This window comes from Peromyscus californicus, unplaced genomic scaffold (genome assembly GCF_007827085.1).
Source record: "Peromyscus californicus insignis strain IS unplaced genomic scaffold, ASM782708v3 Scaffold_17__1_contigs__length_78620276, whole genome shotgun sequence".
NCBI lineage: Eukaryota > Metazoa > Chordata > Mammalia > Rodentia > Cricetidae > Peromyscus > Peromyscus californicus.
This window is the reverse complement of record NW_026294469.1, coordinates 56741250-56764153: the sequence shown is the minus strand read 5'-3', so window position 1 is coordinate 56764153 and position 22904 is coordinate 56741250. Positions and strand designations below refer to the sequence as shown.

Here is a 22904-nt window from a genome sequence, read left to right as displayed (position 1 = left end):
CTCCAGTGAAGTAGATAAACCTCACACATACTAATAAATGGCACTGTTATAGCAATGTGCAGCTTCCCTTCCTACCTGCTAAGCGCCTTTGACAAGAATGGCATCCGGAAGTCCTCACTGTATGAAGTTGGCACAACTGTGTGGCTCTGTTCCACGGTTCGTGTCCCAGGACCTTTCCTTACACCCTGTAAACCTCTGCCCTTTGTGTTCCGTATTTGGTCACCTCGGCTCAGTCGAGGCATTACCATGACGACACTTTTCAACAACAATAAAAATAAACAGATCAACAACGCTCACCCTTTAGGAAGAGCAAACACTCGAGGACTGCAATGCTCTGACCTGTTCACTCTAACAATCACTTACTAAGTGTCGGTCATCGCTCCGACGACGCTGTGGACAATGGAAGGCCCTCGGGTGTAGAATGCTGCCTCCAGTGGTCTTGGGACCACGGAGGGTGAGGGGACTGCAGAGTGAAATAAGTGAATGTCAACGGACAAGGTGATGCCTCCAGTGTGAATAAAAAGGGTGAGCCTCACAGAAGAGTGCGCCAAGGATAGATGCTTTGAGGGACAGGTTAAAGCTGGCCATTTATTAACAGTGACATGAAGCTGTAAGGAGAACTTAGTGGAATTTAATATAATTTTTAAAGTGTGAAAAATTAAAAGTGTCTCCAAGGAAAAATAATTGCCATAATTCTGCCAACCTGCAGTTTTCTATTTTTTGGCTTAAGACAATAATCTCATGTAGATTTGGACCCAATATAGCTTTGAATTTCCATTCCTGTGGAATACTTACTTGAGTCTGGCACATTAGACCATTCTGCCATCCTACCATCATGGAATTCTTTTACAGTAATCAGCTTCCATCACTGTGGCAAAACACATGAGGAAACCAATTTTAAGTAGTAATTGCATTTGTGGTCCCAGTCCACAGCCAGTTGGTTCCACTGTTTGTGGGTCTGCAGCAGGGCAAAATGAATATGGCAAAGGAAAGCTGCTAAACTCACGGTGGCCAAGAAGGAAGGAGACAAAAACGGAGACAGAAAGACAGAGAGACGGAGACAGGAAAGATCAAAAGACAGGCATGCCCTTCAAAGGCATCTCTACCATGGCCTACTCCCTCCAACCAGACCCTACCTGCTAAGAGCTCACAGTTTGAGCTCATCAATAAGCCAATAGTGATCCAATGACCTTGCAGTAATGCCATGAGCTTGGGGCCAAGCCTTCAACATCAGTATGTCAGCCTTTCAAAGGACACTTCATTTTCAAACAACAACTACTTTTAAAAAGTAAAATTATTCTGGAGAGATGGTTCAGTGGTTAAGAGCACTTGATGCTCTTATAGAGGACTTGGATCCAGTTCCTAGTACCCACATGGTAGCTTACAACCATCCATAATTCCAGGTCCAAGGAATCTGATACTTCTTCCAGCTTCCTTGGGCACTAAGAACATACATGATGCAAAGACACACATATAGGCAAAACATTTATAAACATAAAGTACGTAAACCTAAATTTTAAGTAAAATAGTGTATACATATAATTGATTTGTATGTATGGTCACACACTGTATAATAGCATTTAAGTCAACCACAGACTGAATCTCAAAGTCAATGATGTATGCTACATAGCCTAAGTACACAAAGGCTGTATCATCTGTTTGTGTAAGTTTGTCCTGTGACAGTCACACAAAAGCAAAGAGGGCCAGCAACACACTTCTTAAAATGTAATTCCATCACTTAGAAACACATAACTGCACGTTTGTGCATATCATATACACACCGTCTTAGTTAGGATTTTTATTGCTGTGAAGAAACACCATGACCATGGCAACTCTTATAAAAGAAACATTTAACTGGGGTGGCGGCTTACAGTTTCAGAGGTTCCATCCATTATCATCATGGCAGGGAGCATGGCATGCAGGCAGATGTGGTGCTGGAGAAATAGCTGAGAGTCCTATATCTTGTAGGCCACAAGAAGTTGACTGAGCAAAAGAGACCTCAAAGCCCACCCCTACAGTGACACACTTCCTCCAACAAGGCCACACCTAATAGTGCCACTCCCTTTGGGGGGCCATTCTCTTTCAAACCACCACACACACACACACACACACACACACACACACACACACACACACACACACACATTACAAATGTTATATCAAAAGCAATATGCCTTGAAGTATACTATTGTAATAGCTTTGTCATGGAAAATCGGAGTCCAAAATGCACCAAACCCATAATAGCAGGAAAGAAGTAATTAAATAGTTGACATCTACCATGATATGGGTTATAGGAACCCACAGAGTGGTATAAGAGCACAAAGGACTGAGGAAAAAATAAAACTAATCTGCTGAGAACTAAAATGGCCTCTGTGCCATGACAGCTGCCTCACCTGTCTTCTTAGCGGGCATCCTTCACGCAAGGCTACTCCGGGAGAACGGGTGGAGACACACAGAAAGTGGTGGGAGAAATACGCAGTGTGCCTCTCGAAGGTGGAAGGCTGAGGCTCTCGTTTTAAGAGCAGACTGAGAAGTAGGCCTTTTAAAATACGTTGACTTTCATCATAGTTTAAAAAAAAAAAAGCATCGTAACTTGTCATCCACCTTAGCACCACCAATATCTGTACAATTACACTTTAAACCACCAAAAATGACGTGAGTTTTGAGACCGAATATAAATAAGGGGGATGGGCAGCTAAGCTCTTGGACAACTTCCCTAGAGGCCCCACAGTGGCAGGATGGTGAGGGGGTGGTGCACTCTGCCAAAGCCACGTTTGGAAGGGCAACAGTAACTCTACTTTTATTATTTACCTTAAGCACGTGTCACGAAGCAGTGGGCCCTAAAGCTTCCACACCAAATGAGGAGGCCACAACCTTGGACAGGTATCTAGACTGTGGGGTGGTGTTGGGAGACTCTTAGTATCCCCCACCATGATCAGCAGCAAGTGCTTGGAACAATACTGCAATATTCCCAGTATCCAGCCCGCCACCCACACCCCAACAGGAGCAGAAGCCCTAGTAAGCCCCAGCCTCTCTTCACAGCTGCCACGGACCTTTCTAGGATCTTCCCTGGCTCTTCAAAAGTCATGTCAAAGCCAGAAAAAAGAATTCTCCTCCTAGTTAATAACACAATTTACAGTTGACTAGTTGATATGTTACCATATTTTGTCAATGTTTGTTTAAACATGTCCACTTTAATTTGGTAGTTTTCTTCTCCTAAATTGGAAGGTTTTTTTTTTTTTTCCAGATCATTAGTATTTGTATATGCCTCCAAAAAGTTTAGAGACCCCCAACACTTCCTACCTAATTGTCCTCTCGTAAAACAACTTAAGTGCCGAGCAATCCTGGGGAAGACCCACAGCCCTGGTGCACCTCGGCACTGATCCTTTGTCCAGCTTCTCCTGTCTCCACCCTGGTCCCCTCTCTCCCCACGTCACATGCATAGATACCCTAGCGCTGGTCTCCTGAGCTTTCTTTGCAAATGTACAACTGAATTGCCTGTCATCGCAGGTGCAGCAGTTGAGAAGTGCATCCATCCACTCAACAAATAAGGCGATTGAGTACTTCTGCACACCATGCACACCCTCCCTGCCAGGGACCCTTCTCAGCATCCATCCAGGTGAGAACTCTGATGAAGGGAAGAGTGAAAAAGTGATCGCAGGATGTTCCTGTCAGCTCAGGGTGCATGACCCCCAAAGACGGTACGAAAAATGTGCTAGTATCCCCAGTCTGCATTGCAGGAAGGCTATCTCCAATCCTCTAGCACCTTGTAGCCAAAGCTAGGCCCCTTCCCACCTTACCCATGCTGGCTACACACCTGTCACAGGTGAGTTCCAGCCGGGGTCAGGCTTGTCATGCGGCCACCCTCTCTGAAGGTACAGTCCTCTTTCAACAACGATAAATGGCACCTGCCCTGTGTGGGCAGAAAGTGCCTGGCTGGCTGTTCCTCTGAGTATGTGCCTCATGCTACTGATGTCTACATAGTGAGAGCAAGGGAATGAGGGAGCCCCTTGCCTCCACGCAGGAGAGCAAAGCATATTCAGAGAAGAAGTCACGTGGCAATGTCCAGGAAGTCTGTGAGCAAGAAAATTTCCAGGTGAGAAATTCCAAGTTCCACCTTTTTGTCATTTCATGTTAGTAAAACCATTCTTTTGAATTTGGTATAATGAACTGTCTTTTACATATTTAGGACCTCTTTTTAGCAGCAACTCCACCTAGAATGATAAATGTGAACCCTATCTAATTTATTTTAATTAAATGTCTGCCTTCCAGCATCACCACTAATGCCCACCTCCCACCTCCAGCATGCATTGCATTCTTTTGCACACTCTCACCACCAGATTTAAAGAGTTCCCCTATCATCAGAGCCCCCGGAAGCAGCACACTTCAGAAAGCTCCTTTGGAGAACCTTGCAATGAAACAAAAAAGTCAGCCTAAAACTCTGGACAAGGGAAGCATCCTCCTCTCTCCCCCTGCACGCCTCGCCAGCCCCAGAATGAACATCTGCAGTATAGCGGCCTCGCCCATTAGTCCCTGCCGCCTGTTAGCATATTTGAATGCTGTGATCACAGTTTTCTATTTCTATCGAGGTGCTACAAGGTGCCAGACTCTGGATTCACACATTGCGTCATTACTGTTCCCAGTGAGCAGACTACACAGCAATCCTGGGGACAGGGTTGAAAGGTAATGAGAAGGTTAGCAGTGGGAAAGACAAATGGAGCACCTGGGATACTACCCAGAATAAATGCTCCATCCCAGTGGGGGAGGCTCTGGTTTTAGCAGGCCCTGGTAGATATTGTGTGCCCTGACGATGAAGATGTCTCTTTAAAAACCCTTAAAATAGCCACAGTATTTACAAAAAGCATCCCTCTTGGCTAACTGTTCCAGCCAATATTTATCTTATTAAATTTCACAGAAGTAAAGGGCCTGTCTCAGAATGCTTTTTGGAAGTCACAGGGGAATCTAGGCATTCAAAGAGCCTCCCTTTGCCAGCAAACCTCAGCCCAAGGTGTTAATGAACCAAGGTCACCACAGAGAGGAGAGTGGCTGGTTATTAATTTTAAGTCATTCTTGTGATTAAAAAACAAAACAAAACAAAACAAAAACCCATAAATCCAGTGTGATTCTCCAAGGAAAACATCATTAATGGTTCTTCCTTTGAATTTTACATTCCAGGCTTAAATATAACATAAAGACAATTCAAGTAGCTCCAGATTTCATAATGTATCTATGTACTCATCCATCCATAAACACAACCAAAGCAAGCCAAGTCCGCCATCACGACTTTTCAAAGGGCAAAAGCTAGAGCCCACATCTAATGACTCATTCTTTCCACATGTGATAAATATTTACATGCCCACTCACATGCATGAGCTCCTCAGCACTCCCCTCTGCCTAGAGTGTGGGCATCTGGAGACAAGCCCACGTCTGCACCCTTTCATACCCACTGGCCATTAACATCTAGGAACAGGCACTTCACAGGCTTGTCCAGGTACAGTCGCCTACCAGCCCATGGAATTCCTTTGTTTCAGGTCTCCCTGGAAGCTCTCGGCACCCTATACATGACCACAGGTCCAAACAAACCCCATTGCTGATGATTTCCTTGACTACGTGGAAGGGATGTTATGGATTCATACATACAAGCATCTGCTTGGTTTGACAATTAAGCATAATATATCAAGTACTTAGCACTTCGCAATTGTTGAGAGAGATGCTCCTATGTGTGGAAAGTTCTTTTAAAAGTTATAAAGTATAACCAACTGGCTCTATCCTACGTTGGCATTTCACTCGGAGTCAGTCAGCTCATGGCAGTTTTCAACTAGCTCTCACTGTGCAGATCTCCCCCACAGGGTGAGGATGCCTCAGCCAGTGCCTCCCTGTGCACCAGAGTATTTCTTCCCGAGAGTTCAAGGAAGAGTGTCCACTTCACCATGCCAGATCCCATCCCCTCAAGAGACTAGTTCGGGGTATCTGCCTCCTATAGTGGCAGCCACCACCCAAGACATCCTTCTGCTCTCAAAGGGCAGACTCAGCCGCTCCTTATTCAGTTTCATTCATCCGTTCACCTATCAAGAGTTTCCAATTTGCTGCCACACACCACACCACTTTGGGCCCTGAGGGCAAGGACATCAGTGACAGGTGTCCTAGGAGGTTACAACAGACCCCAGAGCAGCTGGGAGATGGGGGGAGGCCTCTGCATGCTGACTTACTCCCTACTCATCTCTTAATGTGGCTTTCACCTTGATTCTTCCAAACTGCTTTCATGTCATCTTGGCCACAGAACTATCTTCAAACTCTGCTGGAAAGATTACAGTTTCCATAAGTGTGCTGGGGTCTTCCCCTCTGATGACCTTCACCATTGCATCCTTGTCTTTCCTTTCATGGAGCTCACACCTAGAGGCCATCAAGCTTACCAGGGGATTTCCTCCTCCTCCTCCTTAGGCTCATCTACAGCACAAAGAGATGGGAAGAATACTGAGCTTGAGTATGGGAAGCCTGAGAAATGAGAAGCATACTGTTTTAGCCTGAATATTTACACATACACCCAAAGTACATATCAAATTTTATACTGAAATTCTAACCCTCAAGATAGTGGTATTAGGAGTGTGAGTCTTTGACAGGTGATGAGGCATGAGGAAAGAAAGATCCCTCATGAACAGGAGTAGCATTTCTTCTAAAAGAGGTTGCGGAGACAGAGAGATGGTTTTCTCCATGGGTAAAGACGCTGCCCGCAGTGGAAGAGAACCAGCTCCCTCAAGCTGTCCTCCCAACCTCACATGTGCACACGACACACATAAAATGAATATGTGTAATAAAATAAAACAGAACTGCCACTGGGCACGGTGACCCACGTGTGCTTGTAATCCCAGCCTAGAGACTGAGACAGGAGGACCAGCATGGGAGCACAGAAAATCCCTCTTTTAGAATTAAAAAAAAAAAAAAAAGTAAGCAAAAGGGCTGGGGATATAGTTCAGTGGTGCAGTATTTGCCTAATGTGTGCAAAGCCCTGGGTTCAATCCTCGGGACTTTAAAAAAAAAAGTGAGAAAAAGAAGAGTGGAGAGGAGAAAGCGGAGGGGGGGGGGAAACGGAGGGGGAGGGAAGGAGGGAAGGAGAGAGATGAAGGAGAGAAGATGGAAGGGTGGAAATAGGAGAGGGAGGGGAGGGAGAAGAGAGAGGCAGAGGCAGAGGCAGAGACAGAGAGATCCTTCTACCATGTAAGGACACAAGGAGGTGAGACCAGGAAATGTGTTCTCCTCAGGTGTACATCTGACAGCACTCTCGTTTTGGACTTCCGGCTTCCAGATCTGTGGGACACATTTCTGTCGTTTAAAGCCTCGCAGTCAGGGATGGAGCAACCGCTCAGTCAGAGAAGGGCTGAGGACCCGAGTTCCAGCCTAGAACCCACGTTTTAAAAAGCCACTATGGTGGCTTTTGTAATCCCGGTACTGGGATGGCAGAGAGAGAGATGGATCCCTAGGACTGAGTCACAAAGCAGCCTAGCCTATTCAGAGAGATCCAGGCCAGCGAGAGACCCTGTCTCAAAACACAAGGTGGAGGCTGAAGAGATGACTTCACGGTTCAGGGCACTTGCTGCTCTTGCAGAAGATGCACCCACATCAGGTGGCTTACAACCACTTATAACTCTGGTTCCAGAAGATCAGACACCCTCATCTGCCGGCTGCAGGCACATGGGAACACATACACACAATGGGACGGACGGACACGGACACACACACACACACACACACACAGCATAATTTTTTAATGTTAAAAATGAAGGTGGACAGCATCTAAGGAATAACATCTGAGGCTGTCCTCTGGTTCCACAAGCACATACCTGCATGCGCATCCACACCTACACATGTGTGCACATGTTCACATAGATGGACACACAGACACACAGTACCACAGTTCATTGGCCCCAACTACGAAACATATACGTCAGGGTTATGATGCTGAAACATTTTAACTCTCCGGGTTTCCATTTCCTTGTTTACAGAATGCTGGGACAGGTCATCTCTAAAGACCTTCCAGCATAGAGCTGTCTTATCCATTTCTCTCCTTGTTCAAAATGTTTCATAACTTCTTCAAAGTCAGGGAATAAAAACTATCTGGAATGGCATACCTAGATTTCTAGAATATGGTGCCATCCACCACCTTTCTAGTGATGTTCCTACCAGCCCTTATCTCCAAACAACTAGATTATCATGACAAGTCCTGTGTCAAACCTCTGTTCATTCATCTCTCCATCTGTATGACTGCCAGGATGCCCCAGAGAGAGGGTTCTCCAGGTAACCTCCCCCTGTTCCTGATGGTGTCTCACAGAGATCTTCTTAGGTGCTCCAGATTTGATGGAAGAAAGCTGGGGTTTAGGGGAAGGTCCTGAACACTCCATACTTCCCACAAAGGCTAACTTGGTGCCTCATATATTCACTACTTGCAGAAATGTCCTCCATGAAATACACTTCAAAAAAGAAAAATTTCCATTTTTTTTAATGTAACTACCTCAATCATGTGGAGTTATTTTTTTCTCAGCTATTCCCCAACCCCTATCCAGATACTAACTTTTAACACTTATTTATGTTTTAGCAACTTTGCAAAGTGAATCAGCCTAGTTTTATTGTTTATTTCCTATTAAAATGTCCCAATACTTGAGTAAGACCAGAAATCACAGAGCATGAATGTACAGTGCCTACTGGATCCTGGTGACCTTGCAGGAAGGTCAGCAAAATGTCCTAAGTAGACCGGAAACAGTGGGCAGACTGGCACTTTAAGATATGGCTTCATTTGACTCTTCTCTCTTAATAATAACTAACACTTGGTATTTCACCCACCTAAGCAGATGTACCAGAGAGAATAACATCTCTCTATGGTGCATTCTCTTTGCTTGACTCTCTGTGGAAAATTATATCAAGCTACAGAGAGGCTCCTGTCAAGAGTCAGCAGGTAAATAATTTTCCTGACAGACTCAGCCTTTGCCTCTCAACAGACATAGCTGGACTGAACCTGCCACCCCAAAGCAAACACAACCTGGTCAGATAGGATGGCAGCACACATACCCCATTGCCTGTTACCCCCTCATCAGGAACAATCCAGGTCCCCAGAATCAAAGAAGCAAAGATTTAATTCAGCTTTTTTCCCCTCCCAATTTTTAGAATAAGGCAGCAGACACCAAGCATCCACACTAAAGACAAGGAGGTAACATCCATAATAGAGCCACCCATGGCCATATCAAATGTCCCTGCTAGAACAGACATATGTCCATGTAAGAACATACTCTTCCTCTCAATGGGTTGGGGTAACACTATAGCCTTATGACCAAGGCACATATCTGAACCCAGCCTGGGCAGACGTAAGTTATAGAAACAAGAGGCTGTGGAATCTGCCAAGTGTGGCTCCCCGTCCAGGGCAGTTAGTGGAAGCATGATATCACACCTACACATCCGACCTCAGTGCTACAACATATTAGCTCCTACAGGTCATCTCATGGGTGAGACAGTTTATGCCCCAAGTGTGAGAGGATGGAGACAGCAGGCAAGAGCTTAGGGAAAGAAGCATTTCTGAAGGGCTGCAGCACGTTCTGGACAATTCCAGTGATATTTCTGACAAGAGCCATCTGGACCGGGGCAGGCTTGCTCACTCCTGAGACCTGCAAGCGCTTGAAACTTAGGACCTTCCTTTCCTCTCCAGTGATTGTCTACACTGAGACTACTCTTCAGCTATCAATTTCCTCTTGCTTTCTGTGAAGGAAAAGGGCAAAGACCATCACTGTTTCCCTCTGCTCTTAGCTCTTGGCACATAACAGGAATGCAAAGAGAGAGAAAAAAATGGTCATTGCCAGATTTAGGCTTCTCCCTTATTAAATGCCCTATGCTGTGTCTCCATGAGACATGACTAAAATCCGTCAGCTCCAATGGCCAACCCTGAGGCTATACCTCAGGGATGACTTTCATCTCTGCATTCTATCCATTATCACATGGTAGCACTGAACTTCAGCTCCCACAACAACGATCCCTTGCAGACTTCACTACACACCAGTGTGCAGAACTTGGCAAGCAAAATCATGACCAATCACTACCAAGTCAAAGAGGGAGCTGTTCTCTAGGAACCTGAGTCTCAGCCCATCTGGTTAGTGGTATCTCACCTTCACTGTGATCCTGCCCCATTCGCCACTTTTACATAAACAGTCTCCAGGACAGATACTCACTGCCAGCATCATGTAAACATCATTCCTGGTACAGGAAATAATGAGTAAAACAGCTATTGCAATAATCCCTGTGCAAGCACAGCCAAACATGGGGCTTATGGGGTTTTTACCTTATTTCCACAGCACAGTAGAGCTGCCCCTTAAGGGATCCTCCTCTGGAAGACTCTCATTCATAAGGCAGGGCAAGCCAAGTGAGTCTCCAAACCCTTCCAAATTAAGAGCCTGGTCCCTAGAAAATGAACAGTCAGGAGCAACAGTTTCCACTAGAGTGTACCAGGTTCTTCAATATGCATTCGATGGCCCATGTTCCCTTTTTTATCATAGTTCTTCTCTGCCCTTTGGGGCCTGGATCTGAATCCTATCATTCAGCATTCTGTGATAGAGCACAGTTTGAATTGATAATGTTACCACACTACAACTGTCCTTTCACGATGTCCCAACTGCTTAATACCTGTCACATTTGCACTAAAATTGATCAGTGGGAGGGCGGGCCTCTTCTCTGAACATCCCCCTCCCCTCTCACCAGCCCCTGGGCCTCTGCGAGGAAGCAAGATCCGAATTGATTTCTATCTGACTGCAGGAGAGTTTGCCCTGACTTTCCCCAGTTACTTAAGCCGGCAGGCGTCTCACTGTGTGTCCTTAGAGACCAGGGCTTTGCTCAGGCAGAGAATGTCTAGACAGTATTCATGACCCATCTGTCTGGCACGGCCCAGCGGATGGCAAACTCTATTAGAACTGAAACCATTTCTCCTCCTCCTCCTCCTCCTCCTCCTCCTCCTCCTCCTCCCCTTCCCCCTCCCCCTCCCCCTCCCCCTCCCCCTCGTCGTCGTCCTCCTCCTCCTCCCATGCCTCTTTCCCTTTGCAAAGCAGGAATCTGACACTGAAAATTACTATCATTGTTGCAATTCTCAAAATAGCACTACCAGACTTTCATTAACATCCATGCTAGACTACTAAATATTTAAAGAAGTGGATAAATTTCATCTGAAGTAGGACAGCCCTGTACACATGAAAGCAGCAGCAACCGAGTCAAAATGTAAATCTCAGAGGTTGTTTTTATCTGAGTAAATGTAGCGTCACAGCAGGAGAAAATGATGCCCGGTGCATTAAGCTCTTTGCCTCCCATTTGCTGTTCTTTACCTTTGTCTGTTTGAGAAGTCAGAGTGACTTGGTTTAAGACCCTGTAAGTTTTGAACGGATCTGAAAACTCTCTTGGAGAAACAATGGCAGCTAACAAAAGGGGGCGGGGCAGGGTGGGAACCTCAGAGGCCAGTGTCTCCACCCCTCATGGCTCACCACCCCCCCCACAACCTCCCCTGACACCAAGCACCCAGGTAGAAGTTTGTTTTCAGTGACAACTTACTGCAACTGGATCCAGCAGAGTCTCTAGGTCAGCCAAGAGACCCACACATCCTGGTCCTCGCCTTGCTCGAAATGTTTCTTGGGCCACTGTCACATGTCTAATTGTGTTTCCATAAATTCATTTCTCTTAACTTGAAAGAGGGGGCAGTGATGGCAGTGATCCCTGTGAAAGAGCCCACCGCTCTTACAGAACAGCCCGACTCACTGAGCAGCCTTTGCTACTGGCCTTGACCAAGGTAATCCATAGCTAAGCATTAAGCATACCGACACTTCATAGTCTCCTTGGTAACCGTACCTGGATATAACACAACAAACCGGAAGACCCTTGTCCCATGCTCTCCACAGTTCCATTCCCCCACTGGCACACTGAAGAACGGAAAGGGCCATACAACCCAAGCAAGTTCCAGAGAGACATTAGGGTCCCCCAGTGAAAGCCCCTGCTGGGTGAGGCTGGCTTTAGGGGTTGCAATGGTTAAACTAGAGTTGGCCCAACAGGCTGTCTCATCTTCAGAGCTTAGCTTCGAATAAGGAAGGTCAAACAGAGGTGGATCTGGCTCTCTTAGGTCACATGGATGGCCAGGATCCAGGACAGGTCAGTATTCCAATGATTCCTGACATGCTGGGGCTACTGAGTTTATTTTTCAAATTTTTATTTGAAAAGCCAGTGTGAAGCCAAGATAATCAAAATCTATGTATTAATTAAACCTCATTACATAAATAGTTGCTCTTGGAGCACTCACTTCTGTGACCCTTCAGGATAGTAGACTGTTTGATCTTTGCACCGTAAATCCTGTAAATCTTTTAAGAACTAATTAGTAAAACCCTATCTTAGTTAAAAAAAAAAATACCATTGAGAGGGAAAAAACACAGGCAAAAATAAAAACACAGCTGAATTCAATCTCCCAGCCACAGCACCGGGTTCTGGTTATGGGACTGAAGCAATTAGCTAATCTCTCCAAGCATGGCGTTCCTGTGAATGCCTTCTAGGATCGTTTTAAGAGATACAAATGAGATGATGTGTGCAAACAGCTGGCCCTCAGCAAATGGAGGCTTCCCTGCCACTTCACCCCACCCCCAGGAAGCCGCAGGCCTCCAGAGAGGGAGTGTTTGGTGAGTATTTGCCGTGTGCCAGGCTTTTCTGTAATTGATTGTTCTGCACAATTTCATTAAATCCTCGAAACTCCCTTCCGAGTGAGATATCAATATGATAACCCTCACTCCAGAGAGGGTGGAGTCAAGGTACAAGAAACTCATCAGCTGTCCTAGAGTCACAGTCAATGATGACTCTACAGTTGGAACGCGGGGCCTAATAGTCTATGTTGAAGTACAGCCTGGGCCCTAAGTCATTGTTTAAAATGACTATTCCACGGTGCCTGTAAGAAAGGATTTTCTTTAAGCACTACCAAGAAACCTATGGTGTAAGAAATATACTGAAAGAAGAGACAATCTACTTGGTAGGACTTGCAGGAAACTGGGGTTACACACTCACACTTATATATACACACTCCACACAGACACCCTTACACATTCATCTACTCATGCACACACACACACACACACACATACACACACTCCCACATTCACACACCATAGGCACAGTTGTATATATACATACTACTTACACATACAGATACCACACACACACACACACCATATATAGACACACACACACACACAAACATGTCTTTATGACCCAGTGAGAAACATTTCACATAATTTTCTGGGCATGAAATAGTCATGTGTATACTGTGTATATAAGCATTTGCATATTGAAAAACAAAGATTTATCCCTCAAGGGTTGCCTGCTTGAAGAGTCTTTACAAATTTATGCTTAACAAAGCACAAATTCTACCATATTGTGAGTTCTAGGAAAAATAGTTGCACTAGAGCAGCTTATATTTTGATTAGTTTGGTATCTATGGTAACCAAATACACATTTAAGGACAGATAAGTTGGCAAGGCCAGACCTTATATCTTTTCTTTGTCTTATTACGTAGTTTTCTAAGACAGTATGGATATTTTTGAACCCCAGTTCCACTAGCTATATAACAAGTCATGCAAACAACAGCCTTTTCCTTCTCTGATCGGACTTGAATTTTCTAAAAAAAAAAAAATAATAATAATTCACACGCTGACTCAGCAAATATTTACAGGCCTATGCCCTCTACACCGCATATGCCATGTATTATGCTAGGTGAAGCTAAGTCTTCAGCAGAAACCTTATAGGTCTGGTACTCTGAAGGGCATACAATAGTGTGTTGGGTAGTAGCAGAGGAAAGATGCTTTCCAAGGGTCTAATATGTACGGTCCATGCTCTGGGAGGAGCATCGAGCATACAAAGTGGTAAGCATAGTTCCTGCCTTCTAAGAACTTAGCATCCTTTGAGAATTAACCCTGTGCATGTGCTGACGGATAATACCTTACGAGGGCACAGAGTGCCACAGGCCTCCACGTAGGTAACATCTTTCTGGTTATGGAGTAGAGTCAGAAAAGAGTGGCCCACTTGACCAACTGGAAGAGAAATCACTCACTCAGACAGTAGAAACACAAGGGCTGGTCTAGAGGTAAGAAATGAGTAGCCAGGTACCACATGCATGTAGCTAGAGTTTTCCTGCCTGGCCCACAGTCAGGACAAATCTCTCTCACCTGCCAGTCCCACAGCCACTCAAACCCAACCAAGTAAACACAGAGACTTATATTGGTTACAAACTGTATGGTCGTGGCAAGCTTCTTGCTAACTGTTCTTACAGCTTAAATTAATCCATTTCCATTAATCTATACCTTGCCACATGACTTGTGGCTTACCAGCATCTTCACATGCTGTTTCTCATCATGGCGGCTGGCAGTGTCTCTCTGACTCAGCCTTCCACTTCCCAGCTTTATTCTCCTCCTTGTCCCGCCTACACTTCCTGCCTAGCCAATGGCCAATCAGTGTTTTATTTATTGACTAATCAGCAACACACTTGACATACAGAAAGAAAGAAATGGGAAAAACCGTCTGCTGGATTTGGCAGTGAGCAGGTGATTCCAGAAGCAGCAGCTGAGAGAGAGCTGTGCACAGGGAGCCATCCAGGAAGTGATTGGCAGCTAGGAGACTTGAGGTGGGCAATGGAAATGACGAGAGGTCTGACTGGGAAACTGGAAAGACACACCGTGGTGCCGGAAGTCTACACAGGACAGAGGCAGGGCAGAGCCCACCCGCAATGAGGTGCCAGTGGGCAACCAGGGCCTCTGGGGAGGAGCCAGACAATTGAGTCCCGGGGCCTGCCAGGTAGGCTCAACAGAAGGCAACGAGCTCAGAATGAACAGGCCATAAGAAAACACCAATCATATAAATGTGAGGTTGTGTGGCTGGTGGTGGCAGACAGGGGGAGAATGCAAGTTCTGGGAGTTGGTTCCTGGAGGAGAGAAGAAAGGGCTGCCACAAAAGCCAGATGTGTGCATCCCACTATTTTAACTGGCCAGTCTCTAACAACAGAAACATCACCGGTTATACCTGAAGACCAACAGAGAAATCGCTCATAGTTAAATTAATTCTTCCTGTGTGACATATACCTCAGGGTGAGCGGTCCTGTTGTTGATGGGAGCATCTCCTTATAGATAAATTAACAGTGGAGAGCACAGAATTAGTTTCGGACTGTTTTGCAGCCAGTAACAGCACATAAAGACACAACAGGCATGCTGACAAGAGACAGCTGACCCCTATGAAGTACTTTTACATATGCATACAACATTCACAACTGAGTCTCTCCAGATTGCTCAACCAACCCAGAAAAAAAAAAAAAACACAGGAATGGCAAGGAACGGATGAGCATCGTTGCATTTTCACTGATACCACGGAGAAACAGAAAGATTCAGCTTGGGAAGGCTATAAAATGAACAATCCAGACCGTGAAAAGTCACAACTGGAGAGGGGATGAAGAGGTGAAAAGGGTTTGGAAGGGGTATTTACAGAGAGCATCATAGAGCATCCCTACCCACCACCACCATCACGTTTTGGCTTTGGATCCTAATTCAGACAAACTGCACCCAGAACAAACTAAAACACAGAATGTGAAAGTAATAGGTAGGGGTGTGGCAGTAGGAAGAGGAAGAGAAGCATCTAGAAGGGAGACGGGGAAGCGGAGCAGGGCACAAGGATCAACAAACAGTGTGTGTGTGAAGTGGCCACACTGGAAGCCATGGCTTCGTAATGCCAACAAGACTAGTGAGAAAACAAAAACCAAACCCAGATGCAAACAAGACCCCTGCAGAACTAGGTGCGCAATCTATAGGATAGTTGGTGATATGGGGAACTATTTTTAATGCTTGCTGCAATAACTGTAGGAAAAGAATATAGATCTAGCAACTGTAAGCCCTGGTCATGGGTAGGTTTTCTATCGGGTCCGAAGTGCTCATGCACAAAGACACCTGAAAGCTTAAGGTACAACGGATGGTCGTTTCTACTCGGTGCCTAGACACTGGGGACATTACTGAAGAAGGGGAAGCTGGTTTGGGAAGGAAAGCAGTTTGCTCAGATTATATCTTATTTTGCCATTCCTCCAACTGGCCTGGCCTGGGGGGCGGGGGGGGGGGGGGACGGTGGTTATTTCTGGAAAAGGTTTTGAAGTTAAAATGTTGGCTTAATTGGGCACTTCTGTTAGGCTTGTGAGAGTCAGTTTTGTGAGGCCACCTATAGGGAAGGAAGCAGCTTCCGCCTTTGGTGAGGACAGGAGCTGCTGTGCTCCCCCACTTTCTCTGAATCGGATCCTTCCTTCCGGTTAACTGGAAATTCCACTGGAGCTGAAAGTGAGAAGTCAATCTTGTCAACTCTGGGCCGTCTCGGAAGGGGCGTGGCACAGAGTCCCTCAGAAGCGATTGCTTAAGACTGAGCATGTGCAGCCCTTTCCAAGCTGTGCAGATGATAGCGTCTACGAGGCCATAGGAACTCAGTTCCTCACCCCCACCCCATTGAGCTGCAGTGACAGTACAAGCAACGGGAAACTCCCAGCTGGACAGGAACACTGAGGCAGCACATGGCCAGTTTGCCGAGTAAAGAATGAGTACATCGACGCCAGCTAGCATCAGGCTCTGAGGCACAGCAAACCATATGCAGAAGACATAGCATCGTGTGCCAGCTCCTCTCGGGCCCCAGCCCAGTTTCCACGTCTGTCCCACATTGTGCCTAGCCATAGTAGGCTCACCCTGTCAGGTCAAGTGGCCTCGTTCCTGTTCAGGGATACATCACCCTCGCCGGACTGCAACACCCTCGCCGGACTGCAACACCCTCACCGGACTGTACCACCCTCACCGGACTGCAACACCCTCGCTGGACTGCAACACCTTCACCGACTGTACCACCCTCACCGGACTGTACCACCCTTGCCGGACTGCAACACCCTCGCCGGACTGCAACACCCTCACCGACTGTACCACCCTCACCGGACTGTACTACCCTCACCGGACTGCAACACCCTCGCCGGACTGCAACACCCTCGCCGGACTGCAACACCCTCGCCGGACTGCAACACCCTCGCCGGACTGCAACACCCTCGCCGGACTGCAACACCCTCGCCGGACTGCAACACCCTCGCCGGACTGCAACACCCTCGCCGGACTGCAACACCCTCGCCGAACTGCAACACCCTCAGTGCTATTCCTCATTCTGCTCTCTGAAGCCCCGCCAGGGTCCTTCCCCCATCATTCTGAATGTCTCCTTCCTGAAGCCGCAGTTACTAGTACAAGGAGAATGATTCTGTCTTCACTCCTGAACCCCACACTGTTAGGACCAATCACCCAATGCTTCCGATGTCTGGTTGTAGTTACCTTTCTATGTGTTTTCCTTCATCTCTCAGCACTGACTGTAACGGCAGGATCTGTTTTCTTCGTTCTGACATAATGGCTAGTACAATGACTAGACAAGACATTCAGTAACTAACCTTATTTGCATATTTAGTGCTCAGGAGTACAGTAGAACAGCCAAAGAAAAGACATGAGAAAAGCTGGGAGTTTGGTCTGCTGGCATAGTCTCTCTTTTACTGAAAGACACATCTGGAAACTCTCTCTGTGAGATAATCAATGCTAGTCCAGCCTTCAACATCCATGAAAAACACTATGGCTTCAGAGCAAAATAAACCAGCAAAATAAAATTGCCTCAGTCAATGAGTATCTGGCGAGAGTCAGCTGAGTAAGGGGCAGATGAAACCAGATACGCCTAGATCTAGGTTCCAAACATTTTCTGAAGGGAAAAGCTACTTCGAGGTGGTATAAAGGCTGTCGATACACTATGAGCACCAGTGGGGCTTTCTTCCTAACCTTAATTCATGCTAAACATTATCAGATGAGACAGAGCTAACAGACATCTGAGCACTGGTGCATACCTGAAGCCAAGGGCAGAGGCAAGACTGATGTGAGTCATCTGGATCCAGAAGGTTCCACTTCGCTTCATTCTAAGTATCAAATATCAGAAGATTCAATATTATTTTTAAGGAAACAAAGCAGGTCAAATAAGTAGACTCTGTTTCCAAATAGGATCAAGAATAGGTGCTACGAGGTTTGGGTTTTGCTATTGTTTGTTTGTTGGGGGGGGGGGGGGCGCGTGTGTGCGTGTGTCACACACACACACAGTTCATACACAAGAATTCCTGCAACACTTTACTTTCTTCAAGGTGAGTGGGAAGGTGAAATTTATTTATGAAGTTAGCACTCTGCAAAGGGCACACTGTCCATCTGCTATAGAAAGGTACCATAGGTGAGCCAATAAAGAGTCCGTGCCGCCCATTGGCAGCTCACACACGGCCTCGAGGACACAGAAGCTAGCAGGAGCCGACTCTTGTTTCTTCGTGCTCTCTTTGGGTGAGAGAGACGGGGAGAATGCATACGTTCATCCCATATTAGATTAGCCTCTCGGGCTGACTGAAAAGAAAAGAAACCAAAGAACAGACCAGCAACAGGCTTTGTGGGGAGGGGGGTGTTCCTTATAGGACAGATGGGCCTCCTTCCCTCTGGTACTTCAGTGGAGGCAGTGGGCAGCTAGTTCCCAGCCAGGCCGCAGGCACCTCCAGCTGGCACCGTCCCTAGGGAATCTTTCCGAGGGGACAGAATGAGTAGGGAACACTGATTTCTGGGAGCGCACTCATTCTTGGACACCTAGAAACATACTACACATGAAGTGGGGTGACATTGGAGGCAAATCCTATAAAGCTATGCTGATTCAGCTCCCCAAGAGATGTCCAAGCAATATGTGAAGAGGAAGAGGAGGAGCTGGGGAGGAGGGGGAGAAGGGGGAAAGAAGAGAAAGAGAAGGAGAAGGCTGACAATACAATTATGTAGCTCACACTTTCCAGGTCTTTCATTAAACCCACGTGCAATCTTAGAGGGCAGAAATTATGCCCATTTCATAGACACCAGAACCTAGGCCTTACAGGATTCAGTCACTTCCTTATGCAAAAGCAACCTGCCTAACTGCTAAGTCCTAGGACCAGGATCCTAATCCATCAGTCTAGCTTGGAACAAGTTTATATTCACCAAGCACTTAAGCCTTGCAAGGCTCTAAATGAATACTTGGATTGTCCGTTCCCCTGTAGTGCACACAATAGCCATTTCTTGGAACCTAATTGTGCAGATGCTGGCCTGCTGACCGCTAAGAAAGCTGTATTCCTGGGGCCCCATTCCAGCAGTTTAGCTTGAAACAAGGACACTTAGTCAAAGCACATTTAACCAGGCCCAGTGACAGAAGCCTGTAATCCCAGCTGCTAGCGAGGTTGAAGCTGCAAGACTGCGTGTTCAACGCCAACCTGAACTACAGAGTTAAAGGCCCGCATGGGAAGCTTAGTAACAAGACACTGTCTCAAAACAAAAGAGGACTGGGTATGTAGCTCAGCGACAGAGTGCTTGCCTGAAATGTGTAAGGTCCTAGGTTCAATCCCAGTGCAGTACAGAAATGAAGAACATGTTATAGTTTAGATGTGGGGCTCAAAAACACTTTAAGTGTTCTTGGAAAAGGTAGACAGAGGGGCCCTCAGAGTTCTTGGTCTTCTGGCATGCTGCCTGCTTGTCTTCAGGGAGATATTCTCCATCCAGTTCCCAATCCCCTCTTCCCCTCTACCACCCTCCTCCCTTGTCCTCTTCCCTTTGCCGGCCGACAAATGTTCCAGACTATCCATATCCAGAAAGCGAAAGACCACAGGCTGGCCAGCACACAGCCAGACAGCAGCATTATACAAATACTACCACACAAACATCATCTAAGGAAAGCAGGGGGCCAACGCTGAGGAAGTGCGGAGCCAGTCCTGACCTTTGAGACGTGTCTTCTCGGCACATAAAGACAGAACTTGAAAAACAGTCAATCTAAGGAAATTCGGGGGCTAGAGAGGTGACTCCGTGGGTCAAGGGCTTACTGTACAAGCATGGGGACCTGATTTGGGATTCCCAACATCCACATAAAGCCACATGTGACTGTGTACACCTGTAACCCCAGTGTCATTGGGGAGGGGGTAGAGACAGGCAGAGCCCGGGGGCTCACTGGCCAGCCAAGACAGCCAAAATGGCAAGCCTGAGTTCAGGGAAATACACCCACCATGTGAAAAAAGGAATTGGAGAAGCAATGGAAGAACACACTCAATATCAACCTCTGGCCTTCCACATGTGCCTACATGAATAAGGGTACCCACTCACACATGGGCACCCCCAAACACAACAAATAACCAATATCTTTTAACACTGAAATAACATTCAAAATGATAAAACAAAAATTCTTAAGAAAATAAACACTGAGACTCCTGAATTTGGAAAGCACAAATAGCAGGCTTAAAATTCACCAGAGCATAGTTATTTTTATATCAGGGCCATACATGGTTTTCCATGTAGAGAAAAATGTGGAGTTTTTTGTTTTTCTTAAACTCTCTCCAAATTTACAGCAATTGCATTTTTGTAGTCTAATTTCCACACAAAATTTTAATTTAAAAAAGATTGACTTTGTGTGCACGACTGTGTTATCTGTGTGGATGTATGTACACCATGTACATGCCTGCTGCCCATGGAGATCAGAGAGGGCATCAGAACCCCTGAAACTGGAGTTAAAGATGGTTGTGAGCTGTCATGTGGGTGCTGGAAACTGAACCCCAGTCCTCTACAAGAGCAGCAAATGCTCTAAACCATCTCTCCCCAAATTTAATTTTTGCCAAGCATAATGCCTCAAAATGGTGTTGGTATGAAGAGAGGCCGAATGCATCCTGAAATGATTGGTCTCAGTAAGAGGATCCCCATGAAGAGGACCGGATCTCTCAGCTTCATACCACCACAACAAATACTTCAGAACCACCAGCCTAGAAGAGGGAAGGTTTATTTTGTCTCAGTTTTCAGAGGTTTAAATCCACTGGCAACTGGCCCCATTTGCCTTCAGGCCTATGCCAAGGTAGCACACCATATTGTTGAGCAAGCCGTAGAACAAAAGTATTCACTTCATGTCAGCAAGAAAGCCAAAAAGAGAGAGCATCCTAGTTCACACCTGTAATCTCAACACTTAGGATCCTGAGGCAGGAGGCCTGCTGTGAGTCTGAGGCCAGCCTGGGCTACACAGCAGAAACCTGTCTCAGATAAACAACAATAAAAGAAGCCAAGAAAAGAAAGGAGGAGCCAGGGTCCCAACATCTCCGTATGAAAGGCAGAGCAGCCCTAAGGAGGCTCCAAGTCTGTAAGGTTTTACCACCTCACAACAGTACCATGGGCTGGAGACCAAGCCTCTGCCATCAGGTCTGGGGGAAGTAACCATCCAGACACAGAAAGGACCGGCTTGGGAAACGCTCTCCCCAGGTAGGCTGATGCGGAAAGATGCTCACCCACAAACCACTTCACTTGGCTCAAGGAAAAACAGAAAAGAATAAACTACTTTTTTAAAACAGAATTCAATAGTGTTTCAAAAACTGTATTCTTCTTCTTTCTTGTCATGACAACCACGAGATCCAAAACCAATGAATTTCAGATTCTGATCTCACTTTTTCAAGGTGAAGACAGTGTTCCAAGCCTCGGCTCTTGGGAGTCATACGTGTAAAGACCTGACACATGTCTTATTTCCATTGGGTATTTAATAGCAAAACCTGCAACTAGAACCTTTAAGAGTCTCATGGAAATATTTCTATTTTTGTGGATAATTATGGACCTGTCTTCACGTATTTAAAATTATTTCTGAAGTCATATATTCAAAAAGGTCTCTAAAGCTGTGTGAAGAACACAAATATCTGGTTCTTGGAAACAACTTGGGCTTCTCAGATCAACAGTAAAGCCCCATTACAAACCACAGCACCAGTGACCACCAGCAAGACACATGTTCTCCATCGTACACATGCCACCTTCCCTCCCCAAAGAAAACCTTGGTGAAAATGCACATCTCTTTTCTTTAACTAGGAAACATAACCTTCCCACCTCCCATCTGCTTCCAAACCCCATCAGACACAATGCCGTAGAGGTGAGTCAGAGGGACTTACAGTTGAAGATGCCTGGAGGTGGATGCTCGGTCACCAGGAGACAGTTTTCTTCGTCACTGTTGTCCCCACAGTCATTCTGTTGGTTACAGACCAGTGAACCAAGGTACAAGCATTTGCCGCTGGTGCAGGTGAATTTGCACTCTGAAAAGGCACAAAACAAAGCATGAGGCAGTCGGCTTGCTTGGTGCTCAGTAGCCCACTGTTATCGCCCGCCCCCCACCTCCTGTATGCACACCATGATGATGTGGGAACTGGGATTATCTAGAGGGCCCTGGAAACTGACCTGGGTGAGGCTGATCCTGCATTCAACACACCACACTCTGAGGCCTGCCTGTGGCACAGCTTTACCCACAAATGAGTCCATGGATGCCCCCTTCCATCCTTCCTTTCTTGCCCTACAAGACTTACTCTGCTTCAAAACAAACTTGACAGCTTCCCACACCCCACATTTCAACAACAAGAGGCTCAGGTAGAAGTTGGGAGATCCAAAATTTCAATTCCAACTTATTGTTTCATGACAAAATCTTCAAACCATTTTCTAGCATTCATTCCTCTCATGCCTAAGAAAAAGTTAATAACAGTATATTTACATACTAAATTTACAGACTAAATTTAATTAAAATACAATTGAATTACATGCATACAATTAAAAATAGTCACATCATACTCATTGACCAAACATAGCAAAGTTATGTTTTGCTGAAACCAAATAATGAATTTAAGTGGACTAGAATGAAGTTATATTTTCAATTTAGTTTTACATTTGACTTTGAATACTGAAATGTATGTTTTATAATATATTCTACAAAAGTATAAGACAGGAAACATAATTCTCTGCTACCTAAGAAGCACGGGTGTGAAGGACCAGACT

General features: G+C 45.9%; 1 protein-coding gene across 9 annotated transcripts in view; it reads right to left on the bottom strand.

Annotated features, from left to right (window-relative positions):
• Ldlrad4 (low density lipoprotein receptor class A domain containing 4) overlaps window positions 1-22904 on the bottom strand; it is a 367454-nt gene that overhangs the window by 167109 nt on the left and 177441 nt on the right. For 8 of the 9 annotated variants that reach the window (XM_052742415.1, XM_052742414.1, XM_052742413.1 and 5 more), the window contains one exon: window positions 22034-22174. In XM_052742415.1, coding sequence (XP_052598375.1) covers window positions 22034-22174 — 141 coding nt within the window. Of the gene's footprint in view, window positions 1-10318; window positions 10338-22033; window positions 22175-22904 lie in introns of those variants that run through there. The other variant, XM_052742424.1, reaches the window with a different exon arrangement.